Here is a 17,510-nt window from a genome sequence, read left to right as displayed (position 1 = left end):
AGTGAATAGTAGCAGTATTTAGTTACCTCCTTAAAACCCTCATGAAGTTTCCTTGAAAAGCATTTGCTGTGCACATACAAAAGCCCCTCTTTAAAGGTCATCCTGTTGGCTGGATCCCTTTTTTCCCCTGTTTGTTACTCCCTCCAAATTGTTAAACCTCAGCCTGATTAATTATCAGATTTTAACAATTCACCACATCACCACTCCAGGAAATCATCAAAACCTATCAAGAATATTTTCTTTCTACCTCATCCCAGATACAACTGTGGAATTTGTCATGCTTGTGTTTTCAAATGGCGGGGGGGGGGGGGGGGGGGAAAGGAGTGGAGCAGCAGGAGAAATTTTCTGTCAGAGGAGAGTTGGCATGCTGAGGTTGTACCTATTGTTGCACCGTTGGACTGTAAGCTCTTGCAACCCCGTATTCCACTGATAAGGTGGGGGACACAGCCATCTAGTGGTACTAGGCCCGCCGACCCAGCCAAGACCCTTGGTGCCGAGCAGCTCTCTCTGCAGGCAAGAATCTCCTTGCCTTTGTTGTTTAGTCTTTTTCATTTAGGGTATCATGCGAATATTTGTTCAAGCTCCCGGATAAACTGTGTGTTGGGCAAAAATCAGACTGGTCCATCTGCCGCTGATTTCTCCAGGTGCATTCAGTTTTACATGTTATTTGCTTTTATTTTTTGTAGAAAGTAATACAGCTAGAACGTGACTTTCTGGTCTGCTTTGTTTTTTACAACCAGATATTCTTGTTCAAGCTCTCAACAAGGATTAACTAATTCTGTCCCTACTGACAGGAGAATACTACTTTTTAAGTATGTTGTTTGAACCACAGGAATGAGCCTACAGCGGCATCTGCCTTCACTAGCTATTACATAGCCACCGCCTTTTTAATCCTTGGGAAAATCCACACTATTGATAATGAAAGTCAAATGGATTGTGATATTGTAGGCATGTACAGAAAGTATCTAGTGAGAGAGAAACCTGTTAAGAGCTTGAACCTTGATCAAAAAAACTTAATTTCATCAGATAGTTCATGTCCCTATTAGGCAGAGAACTCACAAACCAATGTAATTTTGTTCCTGTCTTTGAAACCATATAATCTTGACCGCTTCTTTGGCAAAAATAGTTCATCTGTAGTTTATAGAACCTTATGAGTTCTTCAGGCAAATAATAATTCTCCAAAGTGCTCCCATCCTGTATGTTAATGAGGCTAAATGAGGATCCTCTTTATTGCCCATGGGCTTTCTGAAGCATCTTCTAACTAGATCTTTTCCTTTTCCACAGTCCACTGGACTGTGGAAAATGAAGGCTTGATATCTTGTACTGGAATAAGTGCAATGGGGAAAACTTGAAATTCCTTACTACAAAATCATAGACCTTTGTCAGTACCCTTAACTATGGGTACACTGTGCCCTTGCAAAAATTACCTTGATGTGCAAGGTAAGTTGGTTTGCCAGTAGATCACACAAGAAAGCTACCTTGGGATACAAATGAGTAATAACCTAGCGGTAATTGTTTCCTTTCAAGTGGAATAAATCAGTCCTAACTGCCCACCATAATAATGCAAATTTCCTGAGGGGTGTCAGCAGTTTCCATGCATTTGTTCCCACTATTTGAATTTGTGTTTCCCATCTGTTAAGTGGAAGTTCCCATTTCTACTTATAATCATACAGTAGGTGAAATTTTGACTAGCAACTGTGTAAATCTGACCTACTCTGACCAATAGTTACTCCAGGGTGTAGTTACTCTGGTTTATGTTCTTGCAAACCAGAAAATAATTCAGATCTGCATTTTGGGATGGTCTAAGGCTCTGATTGTGATAGCATCTACCTTGGTTCTGTATTGATACAGTATGGGAACCAAAACCTGTGATTCTTCTCTGATTCACCGGAGTTCCAAACTGTTCCTGAAGAAAGTCATGTAGCTATAATGAGGGTTGGAGAAAAATTGCATTGGTAGCTCTGAAAATTCAAGTTACTCTGAAATTCAAGAAGCCTTCTTTATAAATCAACAGCTATGAATACCCTATCTCACTTAGACTGATATATGTCTCTCTACCCCTCTCATATTTTCCAAAATATTAAAACATGAAGATCCACTCAGACTGATAGGGGCTTCCTCGTGAATACAGTGCTATGTGGGTTTCTTACAGAACCTTCATTTATAGCTTGTGGGGATAATTTGTCTTTTTTTTCTGTAAACAGTGAAATATGTTTGGACTGCAAAATCATTCATTGCGCTTTCATTCTACATACAGAGCTTTTTTTCTGGTGGAAAGGTGCATGCAGCAATTAAGCATTTTACAGAGAAATATACCTGCACAGTATATGCCAAAACAAAGATATATATCTGGAGCTTTGGCTTGGGTTTCTGAAAGCAGCAAAGAGTGCCACTCCAAGCTGTCTTTAAAGATTGCAGTAAAAATTTTATGATCTGTATCTGCTAGCACGGGTGACTCATAATAAATGTACTCCAAAGGTATAGTGCCATGTCCAGCACTGATTGCTCCTACAAATGAGTGCTCCTCTTCACTAGAGTAATTTGTAATCATATAACAGCTTGACTTTCTGTCTGGAAAAGCATAGTTTTGTCAGATTGGTTTATGCCACTACATCTCTCACAGCATTTTCAGAGACTATGACAGCTGTTGGTTTCATATTTACTCCCACATTTTTCTGTATTTTAAACAAATGTTGCTTCTCCTTCTTTACTCTAAATGCTCTAGATGCTGTTGAGGCCTTCTTTCCTTAAGAAAAAAAAAAGAAAAGAAGAAAAGCAACCAAAATACTAACGTATATCATGAACACGTGTATTACAGTGCTTTCTTTGTAAACAGAAGTAACAGCTTTTTTTTGTTTTATTCTTTCTTGCTTCATTTAAGAGCTTCTCTTTCTGCTATTCTATCTCAGAATAGGTTGCACTAGTTTTATTGGGCGCCTCCAAAGGTTTTGTTCTATTCTGGTTTGGGGTTTTTATTATAAGAATTCTTTTGCTATATTCTTGGCTTGCTGAATAGTTGTGACCAAATCCTGATGTCTGAAGTATGTGTGGTATATGGACTGCCTTCAATAGTCTTGGTTGTATCTTGTAAAGAAGCAGGAATTTCTGGAGCTTATGCATCATAAATTACAGTTTGGCTCCTGTAACAAGAAAGATAAAATAGACCAGAAACACTTCAGCCTGAAGAAGAGGTGCTGAGGAATACGAGTGAAAACCTGAATGCAGGGTGAAAATTAATAAAGTAGGATTACAACAGCAGCATGAAATCACAAGGTAGAACAGTAAAAAAACAACCAACAAACAAAAACTCAAAGGAAATTTTACACAGTGCAGAACTGGACTCTGGAACTTGTTACCACATGATGGTGATTACAACAAAGCTGTGAATGCTCCATCCCTGCCGGTGTTCAAGGCCAGGCTGGACAGAGCCTTGGGTGACATGGCTTAGTGTGAGGTATCCCTGCCCATGGCAGGGGGGTTGGAACTAGGTGATCTTAAGGTCATTTCCAACCCTAACTATTCTATGATTCTATGTAAATTACTTCAAAATGCATTTAGAACCAGTAATGAAAGAAATATTCACAGAGAGACCACTGTTAATAGCCCAAAATTTTGCAGGCAGAGGAGAACACACCTTGGAACAGTGGGAAGGGGATACTAGCATATGCTTAAATCACAGGGGCAATTGCCATTTTTGGAACAGTTTTTGTGTAACTGGAGCTGTAGATAGACAAAGTGTTACTATTTGTTCAGTGACACTGGTAAGAACAAGAATTCCTTCTGAAGCAGACTAGTGGAGGGAAAACTTGCTTGCAGAAGAGAGCTCTCTCTCACACACATGAATGTAGTGCTTAAGTTCTTCAGGTAATCAAGGGAAACTAATTCAAACTGTTCACTCTGAAACTCAGTTTGCTACTGCAGCGTTTTCAGTTCGTGCATCTTCAATAAACTCTGCACTCACATACATATGCAGGATGCTGAAACTTCCGTTCTTACTAATGTGATGCATTTCCAGCCCTTTAGTTCTCACCTTAGGTTTCACACCTTTTTGTATCCTGTTCACTGTAAGACCTCCTATTTCCTGAAAGAAACTGGGCAAACTTAGGCTCTCTGACCTTTATGGCTTTCTGCTTTGTCTTCTGAGTTGTTTCTGGGCGATAAGTGAATGTAGAGATGGGCAATGCTTAGCCATTGGGGTAAAATTTTTAATTCATGCACATGTTGCTGTTGGTTGGAATTTCCAAGTGCTGAGATTTGGGGTTTCCTAGTGGGTGATCTGTTATAACAAATTACTATAGTTGAAATCATGAGTTTTTAACTTAGTTAATGTTTCTTCTGGCAGTAACAGTACTGAAGACCATGGCTGACATCCTGACTTCTTTAAATTAGCGGAACAATGACTCCATGTAGACAGAAACCCTATACTGCTAAGCCTTCCTTGTATCTGAAAGACTGCTGTAAGAGTTCACTCTTGTATAGGTTAAAAAAGAATCTTACCTCTCTTGGTCTCTAGCATAATTGTTATCTATAATGCCATTAGGAATGTTCAAGTAATATCAGATTTCAGCATACAGTGAAGTGACAATTCAGCTTCTGTAATCTGTTTAGGTTTAAATGTTTGAATTCTGCATCTTTTAATTTGTTTGCAAGGTGCCCCCAATAACCATTGTATTACAATGTGTGGTTTTGCTGATAACCAATGAGATAGATTAGCACAAATTTCAGCTACATTCTTCTCAATGAGGAGAATCTTTCTGTTTTGATACAAGGGCTTGTTTTTAGTTAGTTAAGGCAATTCAAAATAAATAATCCCAACATACTAATTTATAATATTGCTTACTGAGATTTGGAAAAAAATCCTCATTGTGAGGGCAGTGAGACACTGGCACCAGTTGCCCAGGGAAGCTGTGGCTGCCCCATCCCTCACAGTATTCAAGGACAGGTTGGATGGGGCTTTGAGCAACCTGGTCTAGTTGAAGGTGTCCCTGCCCATGGAAGGATGGTTGGAACTGGAGGAGCTTTAAGGTCCCTTCAAACCCAAATCATTCTATGATTCTACAATCCTATGATTCTCTTATTCTATGAAATAAGGAGCTGACTGGAAAATAAGAGAATTAATGATTTAAGAAAAATAGAATCAGGTTTTTTATGTCTACTATTTAAATTAAGATCCCCTTGTTACCTGAAAGTTAACTTTTAAGTAAAAGCTTTCTATGTGATAAGTATGCCTAATAACTTGAACACAGGAAGAATCTGAATAATGTTTCCAGGCCTTCCAAGACCTTTAATTTGTCATAAACAGGAATGACTTATAGTGAGGACAGGGCAAGTGACAGCTTTGAAAAATGATTATTTAAGCATGTATTTTCCCTGAGCAAAAGGTGGATGTTTCTTGATAACTACCTGTAAAGCATATGTTCATATTCTCAGGGCAGATTAGCAACAAACAAGTAGTGCATACAGGCATGTTTGTGTGCTGATGATTGAGAAAAGAACTGGAGATGAAAGAAATGCCATGCTGTGCTGGTGAAAGAAAGGCAAAGGTCTTGTAACCTCAGTGAAGCCATTCCGCAACACACCAGCTGAGCATTATCCTAGTTTAACTGTGCCTTTTTTCTTTGGGTTATTTTAATTCTCAGCTGTGAAGAACTTCTTCTGACATTTTTCATCCCTATTCCTTTTTGCAAAAATTGCTGAGGTTTTTTTGTGAATTACATCATTGCTCAAACCTTTGATTGACCTCAGAGGCTCTTTTGCAATCAAGAAGAGCACAAGCCAGCATTGTACAGCCTGTTCTGTGCAAACATGCATTGAATACTGTAATTCAGTCAACTCCTGCAGGTCGAGCTTGCAGTGTTTATTTTAGAAAATGGAGAAACTACCATAGATTCCTTTAACTGAAAAATGAGGGTCTTTCACTTATGTTACATTGTGACCCACCCACTGAGGAAAATTGTCTATAGATTTTACAAATTTCACACTTTTTTGTTATTCTTAATATACTCTCACAAATTTTTATTTCAATTATGAGTGATTTTCTTGTTGATAGCTGATATCTTTCTTTTCTTAAAGGGCAGTTTGTCATAAAATGGGGGCTCATGGGGTTTTTTTTTTGCAAACTGTGGGTTGATTCTGAAAAGAGCAGATGCTATTACTGTGTAGCTACTGTCAATTTTATCAGCATGACCTTCTCCCTCTGAATAGGATGGGCTTTGCCATTGCTGAGGAAAATACACATATATTTTACATGGAAAATCTATCCTGATTATTTTTTAAAATGCATACAGTCTGATATAATGATTAAAATTGGACTGTACCTACATTCCACCTACTGTACAGCTTCTCTAAAGATATATTTTTGACACTTTTAATTGACCCTTATTTACACAAATGAAAAATATGTATTTGATTGAAAGTATTTATGACATAAATACCTCAGAATTAAAAAACCCAAACCAGCAACCAACGAAACAAACACAGAATTATGGAAATGTATGTATCAGCCTGAATTTCAAAGGGTGCAAATATTAAAGCCATATAACTCACTTCCTGTAATGTATTAACATTATAATTAATCACCTCATAATTGTCTGTTCCTATCATATAACTATACTCTCTATACTATGAATGCTACTGGATAAATGTAATCGAAATGTCAGACTTTATATGGATTTGTGGTGTAATGTGTAACAGCTCATTAAATGAATAATTGATACAGTAAAAATAGTTAATCAGAAAGAAATCTGCATCAACCAAAGGGGATGCATAAATCTCCCTCCTTGTGTTTGCCTAGCTCCATATATCCCCTCAAAAAAAAGAAAGACTAGAGATAAGTTTTAAAGGTAATTCCTTCATCTAGGATGCCAGTATTCTGGTCATGTTGTTTTGTGATGTACATGCCTCAAAGACAAGCATTATGTGAAATGTGACAGATGACTTTGACAAACAGAACATATGTGGTTAAAATTCATAGAAGTAACTCAAAGGATGTTCTTTGTGTGTCACATCTCTGAAAACATTCAGTTTGGAGTAACAATTTACATGTAAAGTCAATGTGCTCTTCTATGAAATTTCAGAATTTCTGTGTAGACACCACCAAGAAATTGTGCTCAAATCAAGCTGCTGATGTTTTGGAATTACAAGTTAGTTGTCAAAATGATTTGGTGCATCATGATAATAAGAAGGACATGACTGGAAATGCTACATCAGTGGAAACCAGTGTGATTAAAGGTCAGTTAAGCTTTATTATTTGAGTTATTAATATAACAAAGCTTATACCCAGCCCTGAAAAGTAATTTACATACAGAACTATTTTGTGTGATTTCACTTGGAATATGTGGCTTATTCAAAAGAGATGAAAAGTGAACATTTCTGTTCTTCCTCCATAAATGCCATAAGGCAAATTCATCAAACTCTCAACAGCAGGATGGTATTAAACTCTCTTTGACTCTGCAGTGTCAATATTCAGTAGTTTTTAGGAACAGAGATGTGGAAAATATGCACTTTCTTTTTGCTTTAGGATGATGCTTACATATAATCTGTTATTAAAAACTCTTATTCCAACAGCTTTTAAAGACAAGCAGACAATTTACATTAAAGATATAAAGATGTCTTCACATTTTTGTATTTTGAAGAGAAAAAAAGAGCAAATTTCTTGACAGATGATTGGTTCTAACATCACTGTTTGCTTAATTTCCCAAGCATTTTTGATAGAAGGTTAGTTTCCCTAGTTATCTTTCAAGTTTTTCAGAAGGAAATGTGCTGAAGTTGAGAAACTGAATGATAAGAGGACAAATTCAAAAGACTTTGCAGTAAATATAGAAAATAAATTTGATTTAATTCATCTGTGACTCACAGGTTATATCTGAAATATGAACATATCACATCAATTGCAACACTGAAATATTTGTAAGACTAAAGCACAAATGCTCATTCTCACAGTATTTGTTAACTGATAACGGATATCATAACTGAATTTCCCATAAAGTTTCTCTTTATTGTGTTGTCATTTAGCGTGTAAGACTCCTAAAAAGGACTATTTGAAACTACTCATATTGACAATGCCAAATGCAACATAAAGAGGTTTTATAATGAATTAGTGTAGCGTGTTGAATATTCGCTAATCCTTACTGCTGTAGAAGTTGATTGTTTGCAGACTGATTTTTGAAAGGTATTTTGGTATCTGGCTGCTTTGAAAGATAATCCCAAATTCGATACTTATTGGCTTTGAAAAATGTACCTGCAGGCTCTGTTTTGTCACTGCGTAATGATTTGATTAAATTTGTAGGGGTAAATTTTAGCTTCTATATTGGCAGCTTCAGAAGACAGTATCCTCTGTTTAAACTTCAGGGGAAAAAAAATTAATTCCAAGATGGGTTAATGTTGTACTTTTCTGTGTCAAAGGAGATACCTGCAAATCACTGGGACTTGGCTTTGAAAAACACTGTCCATGCTACAGGGATCAGTTGGATCACTTGAATGGATTAATCTCTGTAGGGTGAGGGAAGCAGCAGGGGCATGCACCAGAAGAAAATGCGACCAAAGCATCCTTACTGAAGTAGGCCAGGCTTAATGTTTATGCTGAGGACTGCCTTATTCACAGATAAAAAAATAGCCTTTGTTACTGAGGGTTTCCAACAAACACTCAGTACCTTTGTTCAGTACATACATACAAAATCAAGAAGCAGCACATCATAATGTTTCTTCTTTTGCAAGGCTAGGAAATAGGTTCTTGTTAAATTGCCTTGGAGTATATCTCTGTACAAAGTTTGTCTTAAATTGAGTGTAGTGTGAGTTTGAGGTAGGCAGATTTAACCTACATGAAAGAACAGTGATGAATTGTACTCTGACAAAATGAGTTTTTTTTTTCTGTGAGATGTGTGTTACTATAGTCCAAAATTATTTGATTTAATTCACAGATAACTGCAGAATTATGCAGGAGATTGGATTAGATGGCATAGCAGTTCTTCCAGGCCAGCCAAAGGATTCCCAGGAGTCCACTATTGCGTGCAACAAGCTTGCCTGTTCCAAAGAATATACTCTGCTCTGCTAATTCACAAGATAACGGATTAGAAAATATGTCAAGACTAATAACACAGACACACTCCTGTGGGTTTTGAGTAGGAGGAAATACACCATTCTCTGACTAATCTTTAAACTTCTACCAATGAATGTTAAGCCACACTTCAAAGCACCAACCTGTTTCAGATTCCTAATAAGGATGTTGAATCTGTGCTCTCAAAACCCCCCCCAACAACCAGAGGCAATTGCTATTTCTTATCAAAAGCCACACAGTTCCAAAAAGCAAAGCAACACTTTTTTCTTTCGGCTTTAAAGCTTCTGTTGTCTTTCCTTACAGAGTTCATGTTAAGAAATACAGGGTTTATTATCTTTGTTGCTAAGAAATTGAACCTTTTTCTTCTGTTGCAATTAAACCTGAATTGGCCACTAAAGAAGTTATCTTATTTTCTTATATTTGTCAGAGTTTGAATTCATTAGAAATAATAGCAATATCTGCAGGATAATAACTCTCTTTAGAAAACTATCAGTTTTTCTATGACCTTGAAATTTATTCTAAGTGGAGTTTCTAAAGCTAATCTTATCTAATATTCTTGTTCATGGTTAAGTTTTCTGGAGTTGTTACAATCTGCAATAAAAAAATGTTTATGTTGACTTTGTTTATTGATGTCAGGACATTTTGGGGAATATATTTATACATTCTGACTTAGGAAGCCAGTGGATTGGAGAAAAGGATAAAAAATGGGCTTTCTGATTGCCATTTAGGATACACATATAATGTCTACTAACTTGGCAATGCAGACGGTTTAAGAAATTTCTGCCCCTGTGCTGTAGCTTGCTGTCCCATCAGTTAAGGCTACACATTTGGTTATGGATCTGTGGTCTAAAACAAATATTAAAATGAATTAAACAAAATATCCCAAACCCATCGAGTTAGAAATTAATTAAAAAAATAAAAAGGAAAAAAAAAGCTGTTCTTTTATGACGTCACAGGGATTTCTTATTAACATTCAGAATTAGGAATTAGGCACATAGTGATAAGAAATATGAATTAGGAATCCTTTACTGTATGCGTGTATGAGAGCTCTATCCAGCTTCTACATTGCATCTCAGTCTGGTTAGGGCAGGTTATTAGATACTTTGGCTTCTATGGTCCTGTAACTATCTTTAAAAAAATGCAATTTGACTCTTTTTCTGGTTTTTTTTTTGGGCTGTGAACACAAAATTTACTCTTGGCTGATGCATATTCTGAGGTAAGTTTAAAAAAGGGAAGAAAATGATGTGACAGAGATCACATAATTTCATAGGACAGAGTACACCTTACTAAGTTATATTTAAACATTTTCAATCAACTTTGCTCTTAACCAAACTGTAACTTGTTCTACAGCAGGGCAAGGAAAGTATTGGGTCTGAATCTTTATGTATTTCATTCATTTCTTATATATGACTGATTGTAATTGCAGTAACAGGCAGAGGTTCCAGGCAGAAGCCTGTAGAAGTGGTTTCAAAGGAGAAAGTAAAGCAGTGTTACCTGCAGGGTAACTGAAAAGGCCTTCACATGAGCCATCTCTCCCAATGTCCAGCAGTGCTGCCTGGCTCTGCTCCATGAGCTCTGAGCAGAGCAGCACCTCGGATCTATAGAGGTGCATGACAATGCCCTCAGCCCTTCTCATACCTTCTTGCAGGAAGGTATTGTTGGGTTTGAAATATGCAATTGTTTAAAACTTATGGGAGCTGTTTCTCATCTGCAAGAGCTTTTGATACACTGAGGATTTATTTTACAAAAAGAGGCAGTAGTGCAACAGTGGAAATTAGTGTCTCTAAGAATTCAATAAAACCAGCAAGGCAAAAAGTGAGAAAGAAGAAAATTAAAATATAAAAGGACAGTGAAAGCAGTCAACAGATGTATCTTCCAGGAAATGTAAGATTTTTTAAGAGATTAAGTTTAAGATTAAACTTTTCCAAACAATGGGTTGGTAGATTTGAGTGAGAGATAAAAATTACCCACACGTGAATTGTAACCCTACAGTGCATATGAAATACTTTGATTGTAGCACTTTGCAGTTTTTAAAGGTATGTTACATCACCACTTGAAGTAACAGTTGATGAATGCCAGCTGAAGGAACAGTCCATTAGTTCTATAGAGACTGATTCTGCTGTCAGTGAATAGTTTTCAGTAGCACTCCATAAGGAATTAGCTCTCATTAGTGCTGAGGAGCATTAGAACCAGACCCACAGCAAATAAAATGTTACTGTTCATAAAAACACTGTGGCTTCTGCATATGCCTTTAGTTCTGTACATTTTCACTTCAGTAACGTGCAGAAATATGGATGTGGTTCTACCAAGTTTAATTCACATTGCTATTGCACATAATAATTCACAGCTATTGTTTGCAAATTAGGCATAAATAAACACTAAATGTTATTATGTAGTTGAATGTTAGTTCATGCAGCATAAAACCTGAACTGAGATATTTGCCACAGCTTTAAAACTGTGTTATGGTCACAGTCAGAGTTGTTTAGGTATGCAGCCTTGTATGTACATGAGTTGGGGTTTCTAGCACTGGTTTCATTCAAGAAAGAGTCCTGATGGGTTGAGTTACTTCTGTTACCTGCACTTTGAAGGAGGGCGGAATTGAGAATTATGATGATTGTGACCTTGAAATTTGTAAAGAAACAGCAAGTATATTCTGAGGGGGGAAAAAGACAAATCCTACTCATTCAAGGATACAAGTGAGATAAATGGAAATGTTTAGTCTGCAGAGCACTACCCTTCCACTCTAATGGCAAACATAATTATACAAATTGTTCCAGGAAGAGCAGGATTAATGAAATTTAGTTTAATAAGTATTCAGGTCTGTTGTCCCCTATTGCTCTTCTCCTGATAATAACCAAAACTCTCCTTATGGCACTCCTATCAGAGGAAAAAGAACAGATCTGGAGCTATGTATGTGTTGAGTAGCCAACAAATATGCACATACTGATTTATCCCACTGGCTGCTGCCAAATGGAGTGTATAACAGCTATGTTCTGCATGCTTTTCTTTCAATAGAGGAACTAATTCAGCTCTTGCTTTTGTAATCACATTGAGACTTCTGCCCCTTTTTCAAATCTGACTGAAATTGGCAAAAAAACTTTTAAAACTACTGAAGAGATTGATGGATGGATAGGCAGCACAATGACATAAGCCTTATTTTCTTAGCAGGCTGAGATGGCATATCTGAATCAGTAATTCAGTGTTGAGAGTAATAGATTTTTTTTCAATCAGGGAAGGAAATTGCATTGATTTCACTGTTCAGAATCCTTTTGGGATCATTCAGCTTGTCCCATTCATTGCTTAATGCTTAACTGAAGTGTAAATATATACATTTCAAAAGGCATCCTACACAAGTTTGGGACTAAGGACAGCTTTGATTTAGTATGGCCTGATGGCATTAATTTCCCTTCTCCTTGAGCTGTCTTGCTTAGAAGTGTATCATTTTGTTTCCGTGTGTTTGGAAAAGAATAAATTCTGGCTATGCCGTCCATGAGCAGTCTGTGCTTTATATCCATATTAGCAAGTTTAAGCATAGAAACAGTATTTCGCTTGCTGAATCAAAGGGGTTAGTTTATTCTTTCAGTGCCTGTTTTATTCATTAGTTTACTTTCACTTATATGAAACACAGCCAACTTGCAAATGAACTACAAACCTGAAAATGTTTATTAACAAGATAGTGGCCACATGTGTGAATGAGATCTTAATTAAATTTCTCATATGATTGGGGTTCTGGTTGGGGATTTTGTTGTTGTTGTTTGAGTTTGGTTCTTTTTTTCTTTTGATGCCTAGATCTGTAAATACTTTTCTAAGTTACTCATTCCTAAAAAGCAGCAGGGGTACTTGTAGGTAGACTAGTCTATGAGAAACTCTATGCTGGTGTGGCTAGTCAGCTGCTTGATTAACTTAAGGGTTATTTCTGGCCTTAAAAAAATCTATAAAGGAAAGGATCACAACTTCAGAAAGAAATTATTCCTACACAGTTTTCCAGGGAGAGACACCGCAGCTTTGGAGAGTCTCAGGAGGAGCACAAGTAGGAGTTGGACACCACTGAGAGTATATGCAGCTGTTTTCTTGATGAAGGGGCAGACAGTGGTCACAAGAGTAAGCTTGGGAGGATTCTTGTTTGAGAAGCTTAGTCCCATAAAGAAGGACCTCCTTGACAAGCGCAGCCTTGCTGTTAGGTCAGATAGGCTGTGAGGCCCTGTGCTTATGTGCATGTTGTAGCAAATTAAACAACCAGGAGCAGCTTTACCAAAGGCAGTGTTTCACACTGTTTTGACATTTCAAGTAAAACCTTTTGCTTTAGAAACACAGTATCCTTCAGTTCCATCTAATGTGAAGCTTCCTGATAAAACTCAAGGGTGAGCTGCTCCTGGTAAGGCAATTTCTGTCCTACTGCTACCTGGTTCTTCCCCACCGTGTCATGAACCAAGTGACATGGTGGCTCTGGAGGTGAGATGTGGGGCACTCACTAGCCAATACTTGTGATGTCCTGCTCCATATCAACAGTGGTCCCATGTGTTTTTTTGGAGCTACCTCTAGCCTCAGAGAAGCAGTAGGATCACCCAGGCAGAGAAGACGACTCTGGGACCTTTTGGCAGCAACTATACCTCACCAGTATGAGCTGTAATGTGGTGCTGTCTCTGTGCCAGGATTCAGTGCAGAGCTCAACCCAGTGCTGGAGCTGCAAAGTGGTCTCCTTTGAGGGTCTCTGCCCTGTGGGAAAAGGCAACTGTTTTTGGGAGGGTTTGTCCTCAGTATTGCCTGGGGTTGGTCTAGGTGGATGTAAATAAATATGCCTCAGAACTTTTAATTTTAACCTCAAGCCATTTTCAAGGCTGTATCTGTGTTATATCACCTTCAGATTAAGAAGAAATGGGAGGTTTGTTCTAGGAAATCCCAAAGTATCACAACAGTTTCCTAGCTGCAGAGGCTCATCCCTTCAGGTAATGAAACATGACAGCAAGGGAGCAAACCTGCAATAGGGATGGTACATGCTGCACATGGCAGGTGGGCTGCTTTTCTCTTGATACAGACAATTTTACCTGCCTGCTTTTACACCATCAGTGATCACACTTTTTAACCATTTTAATAAACCTTATAGTTACTTGTGCACAGCTAGTGAGGAGTAGACAACAGATTATCCTGTTTGCCCACAGACACTGAGGTACAAGTATTGTGCAAAAACTAAAACAGGAATTCTTCAGCTAAGACTTTCTTATAGGATGCTCAGCTGGGTTTCATTCTTGATCTGCCAGGTATTCTTCAAGAACTTAGGTAAGTCTTTTAAGATATGAATATAAGAGATGTGATGAGAAATTTGCTTTCTTTGCCTTTTGCTTTTGTGGTTGCCTGCTTGAATTGTACATTTTTATAGGGCAAGGGCAGAGTCTTCCATTTCTTTACAGTTATTTTTTGCTAATTGTTCAGGTCTAACAAATCAGGCACTTGGCAATTGTGAGGCAGAAGAGGATGAGGAAGAAGAGCACAGCTACAACTATGTTGATGAAAACATAATTGAAAACATAAGTAAAGTATTTCAAGACTCCACCATTAGAAATAAGCATGCAGTCTCTGAAGGAAGAAGGTGAGTGTGACCTGTGATGACTTGTGGATGCAAAAAGTGTGGGCAGAATGATTTTTCAGGATAGCCAGTAACCTTGACTCCCCAAAGCAAGGGAGGATTTCCCCTGGGAGCTGACACTGTTACCCGGAATATCCTGTAAATAATGCAGAAAGGGCAAATCTGAGCTGCTGCCTGTGACCCCTTGTCACTTTTAGCAATGTCACCTTTGTCAGATCGGTGCCTATCATCATTCTGGTGATGGAGGGGCACAGGCAAGATCAGGTTTGCAGATAGGGACAGAAACTTAATTAGACCAAAAGCAGTCCTTACAAAAACACACACAAACCTGGAGAAAGGCTTTATATCTGAAAGCCTGTGTAATTTTTCTGATTTGTGCCAGTTTGCTGTAACAAATTATAGTACTATAAATGCAATCCTTTCCCTCTTTTAAGAAGTGGATGCCTTGTTGTGCATGACTAAGAGTTGTCTCTTAAAAAGCTTTCAGGATTTATCTGTGTTTTCACTAAAGCCTCGAGGCTTTAACTGCTCTGGCAGTCTGCAGAGAATTAAAGTGCCAGTGAACAGGGTCTTTGCTTCTAAAAAGCTCCAAGCATCATTTCCAGCTAAACATAGATTAAACTTTTTTTCTGAGATTTGAGTGAAACTGTGTAGTCCCACCTCTTCACTTATACCTGAACCTTCTACAAACTTCACTTGATTTGGCTGAATTGCTGAAAACCCAGCAAAACTTAATGTTGCATTTCAGAGATGTTAAAAATTGCTTTATTATAAAGTGGTGGTTTATTTCAAAATGTACCTTGTATTTATTTTAAAATGGCATGCAGTGTTTCTATTCTATTTAAATGTACTGAATCTGAAACAAGATGTTATTTTTTCTGAAATGCTCAAACCCCTCAGAAACATTACATCCAGGGTAGTGAGTGATATCTGTGTGGCCATCTCTTCCCCTACTCACAGGCACACAAACTTCAACTTACAGGAAAGACTTAAAAATGAAACAAAGCAGGGCATTTCATATAATGCATTGCTTGCTCAGTCTACATGTCACTGAGCTGGGGACTTGCTCTATTGCGTAAAGAAGTCAAGAAAGAGAGAATGAAACCCTCTTTTGATTAAAATAGTCCTTTTGACTGTAGGCATTCAGGGAAAAGCACAGTTTCGAAAAGCTATGCCAGTCTAAGGGATCAGCATCTAATTATACTACTTACTGTTGTGGCATCAGCTCCTTTAAGTCTTTATCCACCTGCCCTTTAAACTTCCCATCAATAGAGGCAAAGTTTCACTATATTGGTTGTCTTCTTTAAGGGCTTTATCAAAAGATGAAATAAAGGACCTTTGCTGCCTTGAGGGAGAGCACTGTCTGGTTTGGACTGTGAAGCAGTCCCATAAATTATCATCCTTGGTGCATGACAGAAGTATCTACCCTCTGAAATCATTAGCTACCCAAGGAGCACATAGCTCCTCCAGCCTGCTAGTCTCCCCCTGACTAGCAGAAATCCTCCATTACGGCTTTTGTCTAGCACTTTAAATTTCTATCAAGCTACCACGCTTGCACTTGTGAACATTTTGTAAAATATGTATTTGATGTGGGCATATGAAATTAACCTTTAATGTGGGCAAAACCCCTATAAATTATCTAGCCAGGCAAAATGATTGATGGAACATAAAAAATCGTGTTTCAAGCATGTATGCTCTTCAGCTGGCTAAAGGGACCATTAAAAATAGCCACATTAGCTCTTTTAGGTTTACTTACAGGCATGCAATGAACAAAAATGTGTTGTGTCTTGCACCTGTACTAAATGCCTAATATCTGATCATGTTAGTTATACCTCAAGAATTCACTAGTAAACCATTTACCACCCATGGTCCTTTCACTTCCTCCAGACATCTGTGCTATTTATGAATAGCCACTTTTAATTATTTGATGAGTATGATTTATAAAAATTAAAACTTTTGATCTAAATTACTTTTAAAGAGAGTCTTTAGGGGAAAAGATAGTTTAATGAAATACAGTAAACTTCAATAGTCAGGTGTACTTTGAGAAAATCAGTATTATTTGTAGTGTTTCACCAGTGCCCCAAAAAAATCTTTCCACAATCAGCACCAAAGCAGGTCAGGATGAAACTAGTAATGGCTAGTCCTCATCCTAAACAGGAGGGAGAAGTAAAGAACAGAGATTGCCTCAGGTCATTGCTATGTTAATTTTGATAGAATAAATGTGCCCAAGGGTCAGTGATGTTAACATGACCTCATCACTGCAGAACAACAAGCAATTAAACCAGGGACTTCACTACAGATGCCTGAGCTCGCTATAGCAACAACCACCATTAACATATTTTAGCCTTTCATTAAAGATTCAAGAGAAAGTAAGAAAAAAAAACAGCCCTCTGAAAGCATTTAAATGGTGTGGCTTTCTTTATAACAACTGAAGTTTATTTCCTTTTATCGCTAAGAGTTGTTGAGGAGGGTTTTTTTTTTCTTATGATGAATACCCTCAGTTTTGCAGTCTTTTAGAAGGCATTAAAGATGTCAGCAGTGGTTTTTTCTTGGGTGTGAGAAAAATGGGTGAGAAAAGGTTCATTGCAACAAACTGGAATAGCTCTGGTGCTGCTGTAATGTCTCAGCACACGTCCCCACAAACAAAAATGAGAGGGAGGCATGCAGCAGAAGCAACAGCAACAAAAAGCAACAGCAAAACTGGAGAAGGCAGCTTCTGTCTCCAGAGCTCATAGCTCCTTGTAACCTGATGAATGAAAAAAGGCAGAAACAACATGATCCAGCCACCTGGAGATCTGAAAATGAGTATTGGTGTCAGGCTGTTTCAGGGCATTGCTTTCTGGACTTGAACTTCACATAAATACTGGAAAA

The 17,510-nt window shown here is 37.8% G+C and overlaps 1 protein-coding gene across 2 annotated transcripts in view; it reads left to right on the top strand.

The window, feature by feature from the left end:
• Positions 1 to 14,646, top strand: part of THEMIS (thymocyte selection associated) — a 71,454-nt gene extending 56,808 nt beyond the window's left edge. The window contains exons 5-6 of one of the 2 annotated variants that reach the window (XM_031054067.2): positions 7,077 to 7,218; positions 14,486 to 14,646. In XM_031054067.2, the coding sequence (XP_030909927.1) occupies positions 7,077 to 7,218; positions 14,486 to 14,646 (303 nt within the window). Of the gene's footprint in view, positions 1 to 7,076; positions 7,231 to 14,485 lie in introns of both variants that reach the window. The other variant, XM_005154732.2, reaches the window with a different exon arrangement.
• The last annotated feature ends 2,864 nt before the right edge of the window (positions 14,647 to 17,510 follow it).

The sequence above is a fragment of the Melopsittacus undulatus genome, chromosome 3, assembly GCF_012275295.1.
Source record: "Melopsittacus undulatus isolate bMelUnd1 chromosome 3, bMelUnd1.mat.Z, whole genome shotgun sequence".
Taxonomy (NCBI): Eukaryota; Metazoa; Chordata; class Aves; order Psittaciformes; family Psittaculidae; genus Melopsittacus; species Melopsittacus undulatus.
This window is presented reverse-complemented; position numbering and strand designations above follow the sequence as displayed.